Raw genomic sequence first — 14,552 nt, forward strand, 5'->3', positions numbered from 1 at the left:
TTCTTAAATACACAAGCAGGCAACTGGCACTTCTCTTCCCCCCACCCCACTCCCTCGCACAAGCACATTCCCCCCAATCAAATAATCACAGTTAGCACCTCTCTTACTATCCCTTCCCTCACTCGTTCCCACTTTCCAAAGGTCCAGAATCACTTACCTCATGTTCTCTCTCTTCCTCCCTATTCCAGCTGAATCCTGCAGTTGTTTCAATCATGTCTTCGGTGCCCCTCACCCCACATCTCTCCACTATGTGCTCAATCTGACTTCTCTGCCAGCACTTTCTGGCATAACACTTTAATAACAACTTGATCACCATACTTCAGAACATTTATCCTCCTTTCCAGAATCACATATACTTTCCTGTCCAAGCTTCTTGTGAGTTTCTTTGTCATGTAATGATTTAATTGTATTAATTATATTAATTAAAAATTAATTGTAATGTAGTGATTTAATGTAAGTTAAAAAAAACTGGTAGTGTGCCTTGACAATTTTAGTGCCTTGTCAGTGTGCCGGGAGCTGAAAAGGGTTGAAAATGGCTGAATTAGAGGATTCAGCTGATTAATCTGAGGACCTGTTTTAACTGATAGGAACAAAAATTAAGAGTACACTTAGTTTTTTTTAATTATTCTGGTTGTATTGTATAACTGTAAGAAGGGATAGAAAAGACTGAAGACAGCTTTTATTTATTAAGTGGTGTTATGTAAGGGCCAAGCTAGATGTGCACTTAAGTATACAACATGGATGTATAGGAGTATATTTATTTATATGTGGGGGACTCTAAACATGGTAAAACCACAATGAGGTGGCAGATGTTTTTTTCAATCGTATTTTGCTCCCACTGTGGTTTTGCACCTGAGCATAACCCTGCATAATATTTTTAGTTGCCAAGCACAAAACCCCTACCTCTGCTATTATTTCACCATGTGAAATCTCACATGCTGCTTATAAATAAAAGTTACCCCTCGCTATCAGGCCACCTGGCACCCTGAGATGCATATCTAGTTGGAATTAAAGTCATCCTCTCAAGTGCAAATTCAGGGTGTCTCCAAAAAACATACACACAGTTCAATGAGCTCTAATTCATACATACTTCATTGTAGAAAACTTGCAACACTCCAACATTTAAGGGAACCAATTGTAGAGATTTGTGGAGCCATCCCACACAGACACTGGCCGATGTGGAGGTGTGCTTTGGAGGCAGAGCACTGAAAAAGCTTGCCTGAAAAAGCTAAGCAGCTAAGCAGAACAGTCGAGGTCTCACGTTGGATTTGTGACCAGAACTCTCTGGCTAGAGATGAAGGAATGTGGAGGAATTAACTGGCAAAAGATGAAAAACATCCTGAGCTGCCTGTGGAAGATTGGAGAGCACAAGTACTGTGCAGCCAGGATGGTGACTGCACTATGAAGGGAAATATGTAGAGCAGTGTTTCTGCAATTTCCCCATTCATTTCAATATTTTATTTTTAATATATTAGACTTGACACTACCAAAGTATGTGATTACATTTGGGAAAATATTAGACCTGTATTTTTAACAATATGTTTTTTACAAGATAGTAATAGTACTATACTAGCGGTGTCAAAGATAAGGCCCACGGGCCGGATCCGGCCCGCAGAGCCATTTTGAGCGGCCCCCTGAGCTTTGGTGGAGTTCTGGGGCTGCCCCACCCCCACTTGCTCCAACCACGAGCACAGCTCTGCAGCTGTTCCCAGGGCTGGAGCAGCCACATGTGGCGCCCTTGGTCCTCCCTCCAGCTGCAAGCAGGCCTCGCCTGAGGCTGGAAGGGGCAACTGAGGGCTGGAGAAGCTGTGCATGGCGTCCCCGGTCCTCCATCCTCCCTCCGGGTGCAAGCAGGGCTCACCTATGGCCGGAAGGGCGACTGAGAGCTGGAGCACCCACACGCGGCATCTCCAGCCTTCAGTTCTCCCTCCAGCTCTCCTGGGCTTTGATCGTGGCCAGAGGGGGTCTGGGAGCAGGAGCTGCTGTGCGTGGCTTCCCTGGCCCTGACTAGTGGCAGGTAGGTGGGGGCTGGGGGGCAGGGGATGCTTGGTGGTAGAATGGGGTCTGGTGTGGGGTGAGGCAGGGGATGCTTGGTGGTAGAATGGAGTCTGGGGTTGGGTGAGGTAGCAGAGCATGGTGGAAGCCTCAGCTTTTAAAAAAACAGGAAGTGATGTCACAAGTGACATCACTTCCTGTGTTCAGGTCAGTTCCAGGTGCCACGCTTGAAGTTCGGCCCTCAGCAGGTGCCATGAATCCAATGTGGCCCCCAGGATGAAATGAGTTTGACACCCCTGTACTATGCAATATGTACTATATGCTATGTATATTCTTTTAATAATGATAGTAAATGGAACTTACTCCTGAGTAAGTGTGGGTAGGATTGCAGTCTAGAATTGTTAAAAATTATCCTTTTTGATGATGTCACTTCTGGTCATGACATCACTTCCGGTGGGTCCTGACAGATTCTCATTCTAAAAAGTGGGTCCCGGTGCTAAATGTGTGAGAACCACTGAACTACAGAAATGGAAGGTTCTATGAGTTTCTCTCATAGAATAACACTTGTAAGAACCCCATTTGGAGTAAAAAAAAAAGGGAGTCTATCTATGTAAACTGCCTTGAATCTACAAGACTCAAGCCTACAGGTCTACAAGAAAGGCGATATATAAATATTGTAATAAGTATAATAAATGGCTGCTGATTCCCTAATCAACAATGTACAGATGCTAAGAGAAAACTTGTCAAGCACTTAGTCCAGGGGTGTCAAACTCATTTCATATAGAGGGCCAAATAGCATTTATGATACCTGCTGAGGGCCAAAAGTGATGTCATTAGGCAGGAAGTGATGACATTAAACAGGTCATGACCAAAAATAAGCACTTTTTCTCACTTGGGAACTCATTAGCTACAAATGACAGAAGAGAAAATATACATATTGATCATATTTCAAGATATGGGAGAGCTTAGTTTTCAAGTGGGCTGCCCTTTTAGCAGTAACACCTCAGCATGGCTCAGCAGCTGAGAGCCTGAGGGCTGTATAAAAAGCTTCCACAGGCCACATCCGGCCCCAGGGCCTTATGATCAAGACCCCTGACTTAGTCTAATCCAGTGGTTCCCAAACTGTGGGTTGCGACCCACTGGTAGGTTGCAACCTGATTTTTGGTGAGTCCAACAGCAGCTGAGCAGAGCCTCCAATGAAAACACAGGTGATAGAAGAATCAGATAACTAATTGCCTTGAGGCTTTTCAAAAATCAGAATTGCCCTGCAAAGACCTCCTACAGTTTGCAAGTATGTGTAGAGAGATAAATGTTGGGGTATCTTTTTCTGGTTATTACGTGTAAATAAATAAAAAATATTATTTCTTTCTAGATTTTTTTAAGTCTTGTAAACCTAGGTGGCTCCCAACAGAGTGTCATTTTAAAAAGTGGGTCTTGTACTAAAACATTTACGAACCACTTGACTAATCCATAAACTATTTAATTAATTAACTGGGTTAAACAACTGCTTCTTTGCACACCACATGCAGAATTTGTGTGGATTATAGCATACTAAATTTGACTTTATGAAGTGGGTGTACATTTTCTTGAGAAACCGTTTTTCCTTAGCGCCTCATACTAATTTTAATGGCAATTGTCGACTGATAAATATTTCAACCCACTTGGTAGCTCCATTTCTTTTATCTGCATCTTTTATACCTTTAGATTTTCATAGCACTATCTTTCCTTCTCTTGTGCTGTATGCTAGCCATTTCTTTTATCTTTTTAATGTCATCTTCCCCCCCGCCACCTTTCCTAGGAACTCTTCTGCTCTTTTTGTACTATTTTGGTGATTTTGGAATCCACACGCAGTGTGGATTCCGAGCCAACAGGTCCACCACTGATATGGTATTCTCCCTTAGACAACTGCAGGAGAAATGCAGGGAACAACGACAGCCACTCTTTATAGCCTTCATAGATCTCACAAAGGCTTTCGACCTGGTCAGCAGAGACGGCCTCTTCAAGATTCTCCCCAAGATTGGATGTCCACCCAGGCTCCTCAGCATCATCAGATCCTTCCACAAGGACATGAAGGGCACTGTTGTCTTCGATGGCTCCACATCAGACCCTTTTGACATCCGAAGCGGAGTGAAGCAGGGCTGTGTTCTTGCACCAACCTTGTTTGGGATTTTCTTCGCTGTCCTGCTGAAGCAGGCCTTTGGAACTGCAACAGAAGGCATCTATCTCCGGACCAGATCAGACGGAAAGCTCTTCAACCTCTCCAGACTGAGAGCAAAATCCAAAGTCCAGCTGAAATGTCTGCGTGACTTCCTCTTTGCCGACGATGCAGCTGTCACTACCCACTCTGCCAAAGATCTCCAGCAGCTCATGGATCGTTTTAGCAAGGCCTGCCAAGATTTTGGACTGACAATCAGCCTGAAGAAAACACAGGTCATGGTTCAGGATGTGGACTCACCTCCCTGCATTACAATCTCTGAGCATGAACTGGAGGTTGTCCATGACTTTGTGTACCTTGGCTCAACGATCTCCGACACTCATTCTCTCGATGCCGAGCTAAACAGGCGCATCGGTAAAGCAGCTACCACGTTTTCCAGACTCACAAAGAGAGTCTGGTCCAACAAGAAGCTGACGGAACATACCAAGATCCAGGTCTACAGAGCTTGCGTCCTGAGTACACTTCTGTACTGCAGCGAGTCATGGACTCTTCGCCCACAACAGGAGAGGAAACTGAGCGCTTTCCACATGCGCTGCCTCCGACGCATCCTCGGCATCACCTGGCAGGACAAAGTTCCAAACAACACAGTCCTGGAACGTGCTGGAATCCCTAGCATGTATTCACTGCTGAAACAGAGACGCCTGCGTTGGCTTGGTCATGTCGTGAGAATGGATGATGGCCGGATCCCAAAGGATCTCCTCTATGGAGAACTCGTGCAAGGAAAGCGCCCTACAGGTAGACCACAGCTGCGATACAAGGACATCTGCAAGAGGGATCTGAAGGCCTTAGGGATGGACCTCAACAAGTGGGAAACCCTGGCCTCTGAGCGGCCCGCTTGGAGGCAGGCTGTGCAGCATGGCCTTTCCCAGTTTGAAGAGACACTTTGCCAACAGTCTGAGGCTAAGAGGCAAAGAAGGAAGGCCCATAGCCAGGGAGACAGACCAGGGACAGACTGCACTTGCTCCCGGTGTGGAAGGGATTGTCACTCGCGGATTGGCCTTTTCAGCCACACTAGACGCTGTGCCAGAACCACCTTTCAGAGCGCGATACCATAGTCTTTCGAGACTGAAGGTTGCCAATATATTGGTGATTTTAATCACATATATCCTTTCTAGTCTAGTGACTCCAAAAACAACAGCAATGACAAGACCCACCTCTGTACTTTTGACTTTTCTTGTTCTTTGAGCCAGTTTCTGATAACTTAAAGATAACTGAAGAACATAAACTGAAACTGATACAAATCTTGCTACTTCTTCCCTCACGCCATCCTCACGAGCTGACCTTTTCTAAAAGTCATGCTTGTGAACAATATTCATGCTCAGTCAAACCGATATGCTTGCTTCTTATGAACTGCAGTTAGGTCTCATAGACCTAACTCTTTTCTGTTACGTGGTACCTAGGAATACAGGGCTGAGAATAAAGGTCTGTTCCCCTATGCTTTATATAAAAGAGCTATACCCCAGATATAAGTCTGAACATGCATATCTTACTTGACCGCCTACCCATAATGCAAGAATCTTAAAATCAATCAACAACCACATATTGTTCTTGGACATGTAGAAATGTAGCACAGATAAAATGGCCTCATTAAATTTTAAATGATAATTGCACAGCATTCACAGATGAGAAAGAAAGAAAGAAAGAAAGAAAGAAAGAAAGAAAGAAAGAAAGAAAGAAAGAAAGAAAGAAAGAAAGAAAGAAAGAAAGAAAGAAAGAAGTTTGTTCTGCTGCCAGAAACTCTGAATCACCATCCAACTTTCAAAGCAAGTCTGTGAAACAAATCACTTTGCCTCCAGTTACAGTGGGTCAAAATGGTCAAGAAATTCTGCGCTGAGCATATCAGAACAAATGGTGTTAAATGTAGGCGTTAATCCTAAAGTTAAGTACATATGCAAGGCTACGTATGGCTAAACTCTCATACATTGCTCCGCTGTATCTATTTTATTTATACCAAAGGTGTATAATCATGCAAACATATAACAAGCAACAAAAAAGCTACTGAAAATGGTTTCTTGTACTAAGAAATTAACAGTCTAATGGTATCTGTATTCTGGTAATGAGTTTCACAATGCACAAGATATATGACTTATGGCCCAATCCTTTCTGGGCCCGACACTGCTGGAACTCATGTTCTGGCAGCGCAAGGCCCTTTGAGGCAGTGTGAAACCAGCTGTCACCACATGTCTCCAGGCTGCTGTTGCAAACTGGCACACGCACCATAGATTCCCAGAGGCTCAGCCACTCTTGGTAAGTTAGTGGCCAGGGTATGTCATAGCTGGGAAGGTCAGGGAGAGTTCTGGGCAGGGGAGTGAGAGGGCAGGTGGATCCTGGAGGCACCTGCATGCATCAGAATCATATCCCCTCATTTTGAACCCACCCTACTCCTTTTCTCTTCTCAGACTTACACCACCTATAGGTCAGGCATAAGACCAAGAAGACCCATAGGTCACCAGTAGGCATAAGCATAACTAAGTAGAAAATATTTTTACTGATCTCTGGCAGGCCTCTTGACTTCGCCCCCCCTTCCCATCAGTGGATGCATTACTATGTCACCACAGCAGCTTCATTGTTAATGGTGGGTGATAGAACTGGGGCTGAATTCTGAATTCCTCCAAATCACAAGATATCACTGACCTTTTGAATGAGAAAGCAAGATATGTGGCCAAACAAAAAAGTAGCTTTCAAACTAAAGAAAGGACCAATCTCTTCACAGGCCTTAATTAGCCAAAGATTTAGAGGTTTGGGCACAGTTTTCAACCTAAAAGAAGATACCACCAGTAAGAGAAAAAAGATGCTGCTTATTACCCAAGAAGTTCTATACCAGGTTTGGGATAGTCTTCTACTGAAGCGATCTGACCACACACTGTGCACTCCATCCGAGGCCCTGGTCTGCTTCCATCAACACATGAACTACAGTTGGTGGGAACATGGAATCGGGACTTTCTCAGTTGTTCTCCTCTAATTGTGGAATTCCCTCTTCAGAGAGTTCTAAAGAGCTCCCAACAGTGCACATTTTTCAAACAGGCAGTGAAGACCTTTCCCATTTAGCATTTCCATGATTCTTTCAGGTTTTTTTGTTCACTGATATTGTTTGTGTCAATCTATTGCATTATTATTGCATTATTATACAGGCCAATCTATACAGATTTATTCATAAGTAAGTCCCATTGCGGTTGACAGGCTTTGTTCCCAGGAAAGTATGTATAGGATTACAGCCTTATTTTATTTACATGCATTTTCCATGCATAATGGTTTATGCCATTATTGTAATTATTTTTAAAATGTGTTTTCATATTGTGTTTATTATACTATATTGTCGTAAGCTGTCTTGGTGGTTCCTTTGACAGGACAGAAAGACAGACAAATTTTTCTTTAAATAAACAAACCATGTTTATAGTAAGAAAGGAGATGGCAATGGAAGAGTGAATGAAGAGGCTGAAGCTACAAAACGTAACTTTCCCCCAGCATAAATTCAGAACTGCAATCCATACCACCTAGTGTTCTTGCGGAACCTCAAATGACTGAGATTGCCATCCTTGCCACATATTGGGAGAAAGCTCTACTGAAACCAGTTATTTTTGCTTATTTATTTTAAAGATTTATATGCTGCCTCTCCCCTTGAGAGGAGGCAACATACAGTATAAAATACAATAAAATCCAAAACATCATGAATAACACCACAATGCCATAAAAGCAGCAAATAAAAAGCACAGCAGAGCGGCTCACAATGTCATAAAAGCTGCCTTCAAGCAGCATTTAAAAACAAAAACCAAAACCAGAAACAGGGAACAGAATTCAGAAAAAGGGCCAAAAACAAAACAAGTCAAAAAAGCAGAACAAGCAACAGAACAACCCCCAGCAAGCCACTGAAGTTTGACTCTGTGGTCAAACCGAGTCAAACGCCAGAGCTACCACTCAGGCCACCACATTCTGCACCAACTGCAACTTCTGGATGGCCTTCAAAAGCAGACCCACATACAGCATATTGAAATAATTAAATCTTGACGTCACCAGTGCATGAACCACTGTTGTTAAGTCTCATTGACTCAGGTACAGCTGCAGCTGACGCACCCAACTAAGTTGGACGAAGAGTCCCTGAGCCACTGCTTCCACCTGGCCTTTCTGAGTCTATAAGACCACCTTCTAGAGGTTTGCAATTGCAATTAAGAACGTAAGGTAGTCACTGCCTGAGGAATACTCATTCCGCCAGCATTAGTGCCCAATAGGTTTTGGCTTTCAGAATATTTACTAATAGGACTTAAAAAATTTAGGGAAGTATCTCCAATCCAAAGCTCATTTGCATTCTCGTTCATACAGACCCCCTAGAAATTTCCTCTACACACTGAAGCTAGAGAGAAAGACCTTGCACACACAAGGCTTTTACATGTCTTCTGGAGATTCTGTACATGTTCATACCTATATACTACCAGAAAACTCAGGTGATTGAGCTTATTGGTTTGATTAAGAAACATGGGCATACAAAGACATGATAGTGGAGTCTATATATTCGAGAGGTTCCCTAGGTATGCAGAAGGTCATAAGTTTATAAACTAAAAGGAAAAATGAAAAAGTAAAAAAAAATAGAGGCACAAAGGTTTTAAATAAATTGAACGTAGTGGAAAAATTAGCAATCATACTACAGCAATTTCTCATTTTAAAAAAAGTAAAAAATCCCCAAAAGCAGTTTTTTAAAATCTCAGAAATCTACACATTCCAATGCTGTGAGGGGAAAAAAAAATAGACGAAGTACAGTATACAAACCGTTTTAAGCCAAATATTTTTCACTGGAGAGAAAATCAATTTGTGAAAAATATAAATTCTTGTTTAAAAATAGCATACAAATAGAGAAACTAGTTCCAGTAATCCTAACAACATACAAAATTAACAGTTATTCCAGATGGTTATGAGAATCAGTGGTGTAGCTAGAGGGGGTACAAAGCACTAAGTTTTGCAGGGTGCCTCACCACAACATGCAAGTGGCCCCTCCCCTTCGGAGCCATTCCGGGCAGGTGAGGCTCCCTGCAAATCTTAGTGCTTTGCACCCCCTCTAGCTATGCCACTGATGAGAATGTGCGCAATAAGGAATGAGACAAATTCTATTGAAACATTCACTTTAGCTAGAAAAATAATGGTTTTCACTAATTTCCTGTGATTTAATCATCAAATAATTTAGCTAATGTCACATTTTCCAACTACTGGAATCCTAGGCAGGTTCACTTGACCATAAGTCCTGCTGAACACAATTCGAACAGGCAGCCCAATGTCACTGAAATCCCCCCCTTACCAATGCAGCAGGGTTAGCAGGACAATTTTGCAGTTTTGAGATCTCCTTGAGGTAAAGGGACATTTATCCCCTTTCCCCACGGAAAGCCTCAGCCATGGCAACTGGTTTACTCAGACCTGCACCTGTTCCCACTCCTGGCTAGGTCCCAACTGCAGCCTGCCAAGGCGGCTGCAGGTGAGGCTGCGGAAGCATGAGGTGGCTGGTGCAAGTGGCGCTGCTATGCCTGAGCTGCGGCATGTGCTTGCTCTTGAATGTGCTCAACCAGCTGGTGCAGGAGCAGGAGGTGTGCCCCAGCAGTGCGGGGACTTTGCCACCTTTCTAAACTTCGGGAGGCAGCTGGGTGGAGGCAGCTGGAAGGCGGCTGCAGCTAACAGAGCAGGTACTGGTGGAAAGGTGTGGTCTGGGCACAGTCTTTGCGCACTGGTGGGCGGGTGTCACTCTTTTGCCTCTGGTTATGCACCCTGGCTGTGCATGCGGGAACACTTCTGCTCTCTATGGAATGCAAGCGTAATGGGGGAGCTGTTCGCGCACATAGAGGGGACTTTCAGCCCAATCCTATGCACGTCTACTAAGGAGTAAGGCTGCAATCCTAACCATGCTTTCCTGAGAGTAAGCCCCATCGAACAAAATAGGACTTACTTCTGAGTAGACCTGGTTAGGATTGTGCCCTAAGTCTCACTGAATTAAATGGGACTTGCTCCCAGGTTAGGATGAATTGGATTGTACCCTTTGCCATCGCCAGGAGACCAGAATCCCCGCTTCACTCCTAAGTAAAGTATCACAACAGGATTGTAGTAAATATGAATAGAGTTACTCTGACTTCCAATAAGCATTCATATGATTTGACTGAAGGTTACACTACCTATCGCCGCATATTGTTTATTATACCTGGACTGCCCCTATCATAACTGCAAGTATGTTCACAGAATAAGAATGTCATCAGTATTTGGCAATTCCCTCTTAGGTAAGATGCTTGTTATTAAAATGATGCTTCTCAGGTTGAAGTACTGAATTCTAGCCCCTGTTGCTTACTTTGAAATGCATCATTTCTAAGATAACAGGAAAACCTCAAGGGCTTAATTAAAAGGTATAACAGCTCAGAATCTATATTAAAATGGCCTAATGAGTGAATTTTAGCTTATCTGAAATCTGATTAAACGGAGGGAAAAAACACACCCCACAGTTAATATATTACTTCTAAATCAAGAATGGCTTTAACTTATTACTTTGACAGTGATCAGATTTTTTGGGGGGGGGGAAAAGAAAAAACCTTAATTTGAGAGATAATTATTTCAGCTGATTAATATGCTTTAAATTAAATTCTCTGTATTTAATGAGCCTATCACTTCAACAAGTTGTGAATTAATACATACATAATGCAGTAATCCACATTAATTTGTATGGCTAATATGGCCTTCCTTAAAAGGGATTACCTTCACAATATGCATTGTCCTCTCGAAGGGCTCGGAAACCATCTCGGCAGCTACATGCAGCCCTATCTTCAAGATTCCTGCAGAAAGAATTCTCCAAACATTTGTGTCCTTCAGCGCAAAAGTTGTGACCTACAAGTAAGAGAGACTGATGCTCATATGAACCTTTAAAAAAAATCTTTATAATTCAGTTCCTACAGTAACAAATTTCTCACAGGCAGCCCAGTCCTAAACTGAGCCAGCATAGCCAGTGTAGGTTAGGAGGCAGCTAGAGGTCTTCCTGGGTAAGGGGTAATTTTCCCCTTCCTGTGCCAAGCTCCAATTGGCCCTATGTGGATTTTTGGATCTGCATCGGCTCTTCAGCTAGGACGGCTGGTAAGGGGGTTATGGTATAGCAGAGGAGGCCAATCCTGCCCCCTCCCAAGCCTGATCCACCCCATCCTGCCCTCCCTGCCACCCTCCTCATGCCCCTGCACTGCTTTGCGCTAGCCTACCTGTTCTGGCCGGTACTGCTCCACAGGCCTTTATGCCAGGGCTGCCAGCTCACAAGTAGTCACAAACATGCTTTATGGCACACTTCTGATACTGAGCCAGCGCAGGGAGGACTGCGCCAGCTCCTGCAGCACTTTGGATTGCACTCTGATTTTAACAAACTAGAACCCCAACCTCAGTACATCCACTATCCAGTACAGCCATTCATGTCTTTCTTATTAAACGGCCAACTAAAATAAATTGTCAGATGTAGGAGGTCTGGTCTAGAGGGTAGAGCCTCCGTCTGCCTGAAGATAACATCCACAAAGTCGCCAGTTCGAGGCCACCGGCACCGTGCGACCTTGAAACAGCTGACAAGCTGAAGCCGAGCTATTTCATCTGCTCTGAGCATGGGAGGCCAGAATGTGAAGCCAGATCGGAATGAAGCACCTGAATGTAGTGGTTCTTGAAAGAAAGAACCTTCTTTCAAATTGTAAAAATCCCTATTTAATAAGGGATTTAAATAAAAGCCTGCCTATGTAAACCGCCTTGAATAAAGTCTTGAATAAAGACCAAGAAAGGCGGTATATAAATACCTGTTGTTATTATTATTATTTATTATTATTATTATGTACACATTGATTTTGATACTAAGAACCTAGCACTTTATCACCATGTACTGAAAATCCTTGCACAGTTAGTGGGTAAAACAGTGAGTTCATCTACATCAGGGGTGTCCAAAGTTTTTGGCAGGAGGGCCACATCATCTCTCTGACACTGTGTCAGAGGCCGGGGGGGAAAAGAATTAATTTACATTTAAAATTTGAATAAATTTACATAAGTTTACATAAATGAATATATTAAAGATGATCTTATATGAATGAATGAAGGTCTTGCAATAGCTCAAGGCCTATAAAAGGCCTTGCACAAAGTGAGGCTGGTCTTTCCTTTGCTGTCACTACTGCATCACAGACATGAAACAGCAAGGAGTGAAGGGAGCCCTCATCCCACAGCTCACGTGAGAACTGTGAGAGGTCAAACAGTTGCCCTCACACTGAGAGCATTTGCGTCGGGCCAGTGCGGGCTCCAACAAATCTCCAGAGGCTCATTGGAGACTGGGGGCTCCCTGAGGGCTGCATTGAAAGACCTCGAGGGCTGCAAGTGGCCCCAGGGCTGGGGTTTGGGCACCCCTGATCTACATCAATAAAGGTTACAAACGGTGTTATTTATAAGTGCTTAGGGGACCATCATCCTTCCAGGTACTTGAACTGTCTGGAGTCAGAATTAAGAACTTCTGCACCAGTCAGAACTAAGCTACTACTTACAAAGATCAAGAGTGGGTAACAGGCAAAGGAGCAGTCTGGAGGTTGACCTACTTATCATACTATTACATAAACTCATTGTTCTCACTATGTATGCTGATGACGATATTTGTGTGTGTGTGTCTCTCTCTCTGCTCCTAAGCAGCAGTATGTGGTTCATGTCTGAAAGATTACATAGAACAGCTTTTGTCCTAGTTCTAGTATTTCTTACAAAGAAGCCAGAGTTAAGGACAAAATCTTAAGCTGGGATTTTCTGGCTTTTATTAGTTTGTGTTAAAGTCTGAGCATCACAGGAAGCAAGGCTGCATTTTCCCTTTGGTCAGTATGTTTTCATTGGATATGTGACACCATAAGACAACATAAGTGCAAAAGAAGCATGCTGCTGGATTATGCCAGCATCCTATATACTGTAGTCCAGCATCCTGTATAGAAACATAAGAAGAGCCCTGCTGGAGGCAGCTCATGACAGGCAAATTTAAGCTGACCCTCAAAGACATGCGAATGTTCAGATAACAAGAACAAAAACTTCCAGTTTCAGTTGTCAACCCTTTTGTAGTCTTCTTGAATATTAAAAAAAAAAATCATAATGATCATTTTGTTCCAGAGCTATTTCAATAATTTAAGTTTCTACAAGAAAATATATTTTCTGAGTTTGTTTTAACAGATTGCAAGTTTTTATTCCACTTCTGAAATCTATTCAAGATTATTTTCATCTTTCATCAGATGTCACAAATTACATTCACATTGGCTTGTATCCAGAGATCTTTGAGTATAAGAAATCCTGCAGAAGGCGAATTCTCCTCTCTCTCCTGATTTCAGCAGTCCCACGAGTCCCCTAAAAGACTCAAATAGTTGAAGAACTCTCCAGAAGGGAGTGGAAGCCCTTTGGAAGGGATTTTTCAAAATAATGTGCAGGCTCTGTTTGTGGAAGATGCCTTTGCCCAATATTTGAATTCTCACCTCCCTGTACCGTATCCCATCCCTTACAGAGGGTCTTCCTTTTAAGGAGGTACAGGCAGTTGTTAAGGGGAGGGAAGAGGATTATCACAAACTTCCTTGTGCCCATGGTTTTTGGAACCTCAATTTTTGTGCCCGAGTATTAAATATGGTTTTGTTTTCTCAAATAGCAAAAAATACATAGATGCACCCAAGAAAATGAAGGTGTTTTTCATGTCAGAACTCAGTTTATTATAATACAATAATTTCTTTTTTGTGTGCTTGTATGGGTGGGAAAGGAACCAATATCAGCTTGTTTGAGAACAGCAGACAGGAAAACCCCTGACAATACTTTATATCTTTACCTTTGCATTGCAAATCAAGGCACGCACCATTTGTTTGGCCTGCATATGATAAATGTGAGAGTATAACCCTTTGCTTTTTGTTTTTTGTTTTTAATCCCTGTAGAGAACAACATCTAAAGTGGGAATTTATGAATGTAATGTCAGCATGTTCACTAAGATGTTGCGAAACACAGAGATGACTCCCATCCTATGATCATTTTAAAAAAGAAACTTTTGAGCCCTCCTGGTTTATAGATTTTAAAGACTGCAGAATCACTCAAATTCACAGCTCAGTCAGAATTGCATGGAAGTTGATTGTGTATCCCCCTCTGCCATTCAACTGGTCACAACTACTGTTTTTTGGGAGTTTTTTTAGGAATTGCAGGCATGCAAATAGTTAAGGACACATCCATCCCCCCCCCCAATGATAATAGACAAGTTCATACAAGAGATACCTCCATGTGACTCTTGCCAGACCATATGCTTTCTAGAGAAGTGGCAGCGGCGTTTACAGTGGGAGGCACAGTGCCAATTTTGCAGGGCACCTCACTGCGC

At 42.9% G+C, this 14,552-nt stretch overlaps 1 protein-coding gene across 1 annotated transcript in view; it reads right to left on the bottom strand.

Moving 5' to 3' along the window:
* Positions 1 to 14,552, bottom strand: part of NELL2 (neural EGFL like 2) — a 147,470-nt gene that overhangs the window by 69,764 nt on the left and 63,154 nt on the right. The window contains exon 12 of the mRNA XM_066633686.1: positions 10,928 to 11,056. Within this exon, the coding sequence (XP_066489783.1) occupies positions 10,928 to 11,056 (129 nt within the window). The remainder of the gene's footprint in view (positions 1 to 10,927; positions 11,057 to 14,552) is intronic.

Source organism: Tiliqua scincoides, chromosome 7, assembly GCF_035046505.1.
Source record: "Tiliqua scincoides isolate rTilSci1 chromosome 7, rTilSci1.hap2, whole genome shotgun sequence".
NCBI lineage: Eukaryota > Metazoa > Chordata > Lepidosauria > Squamata > Scincidae > Tiliqua > Tiliqua scincoides.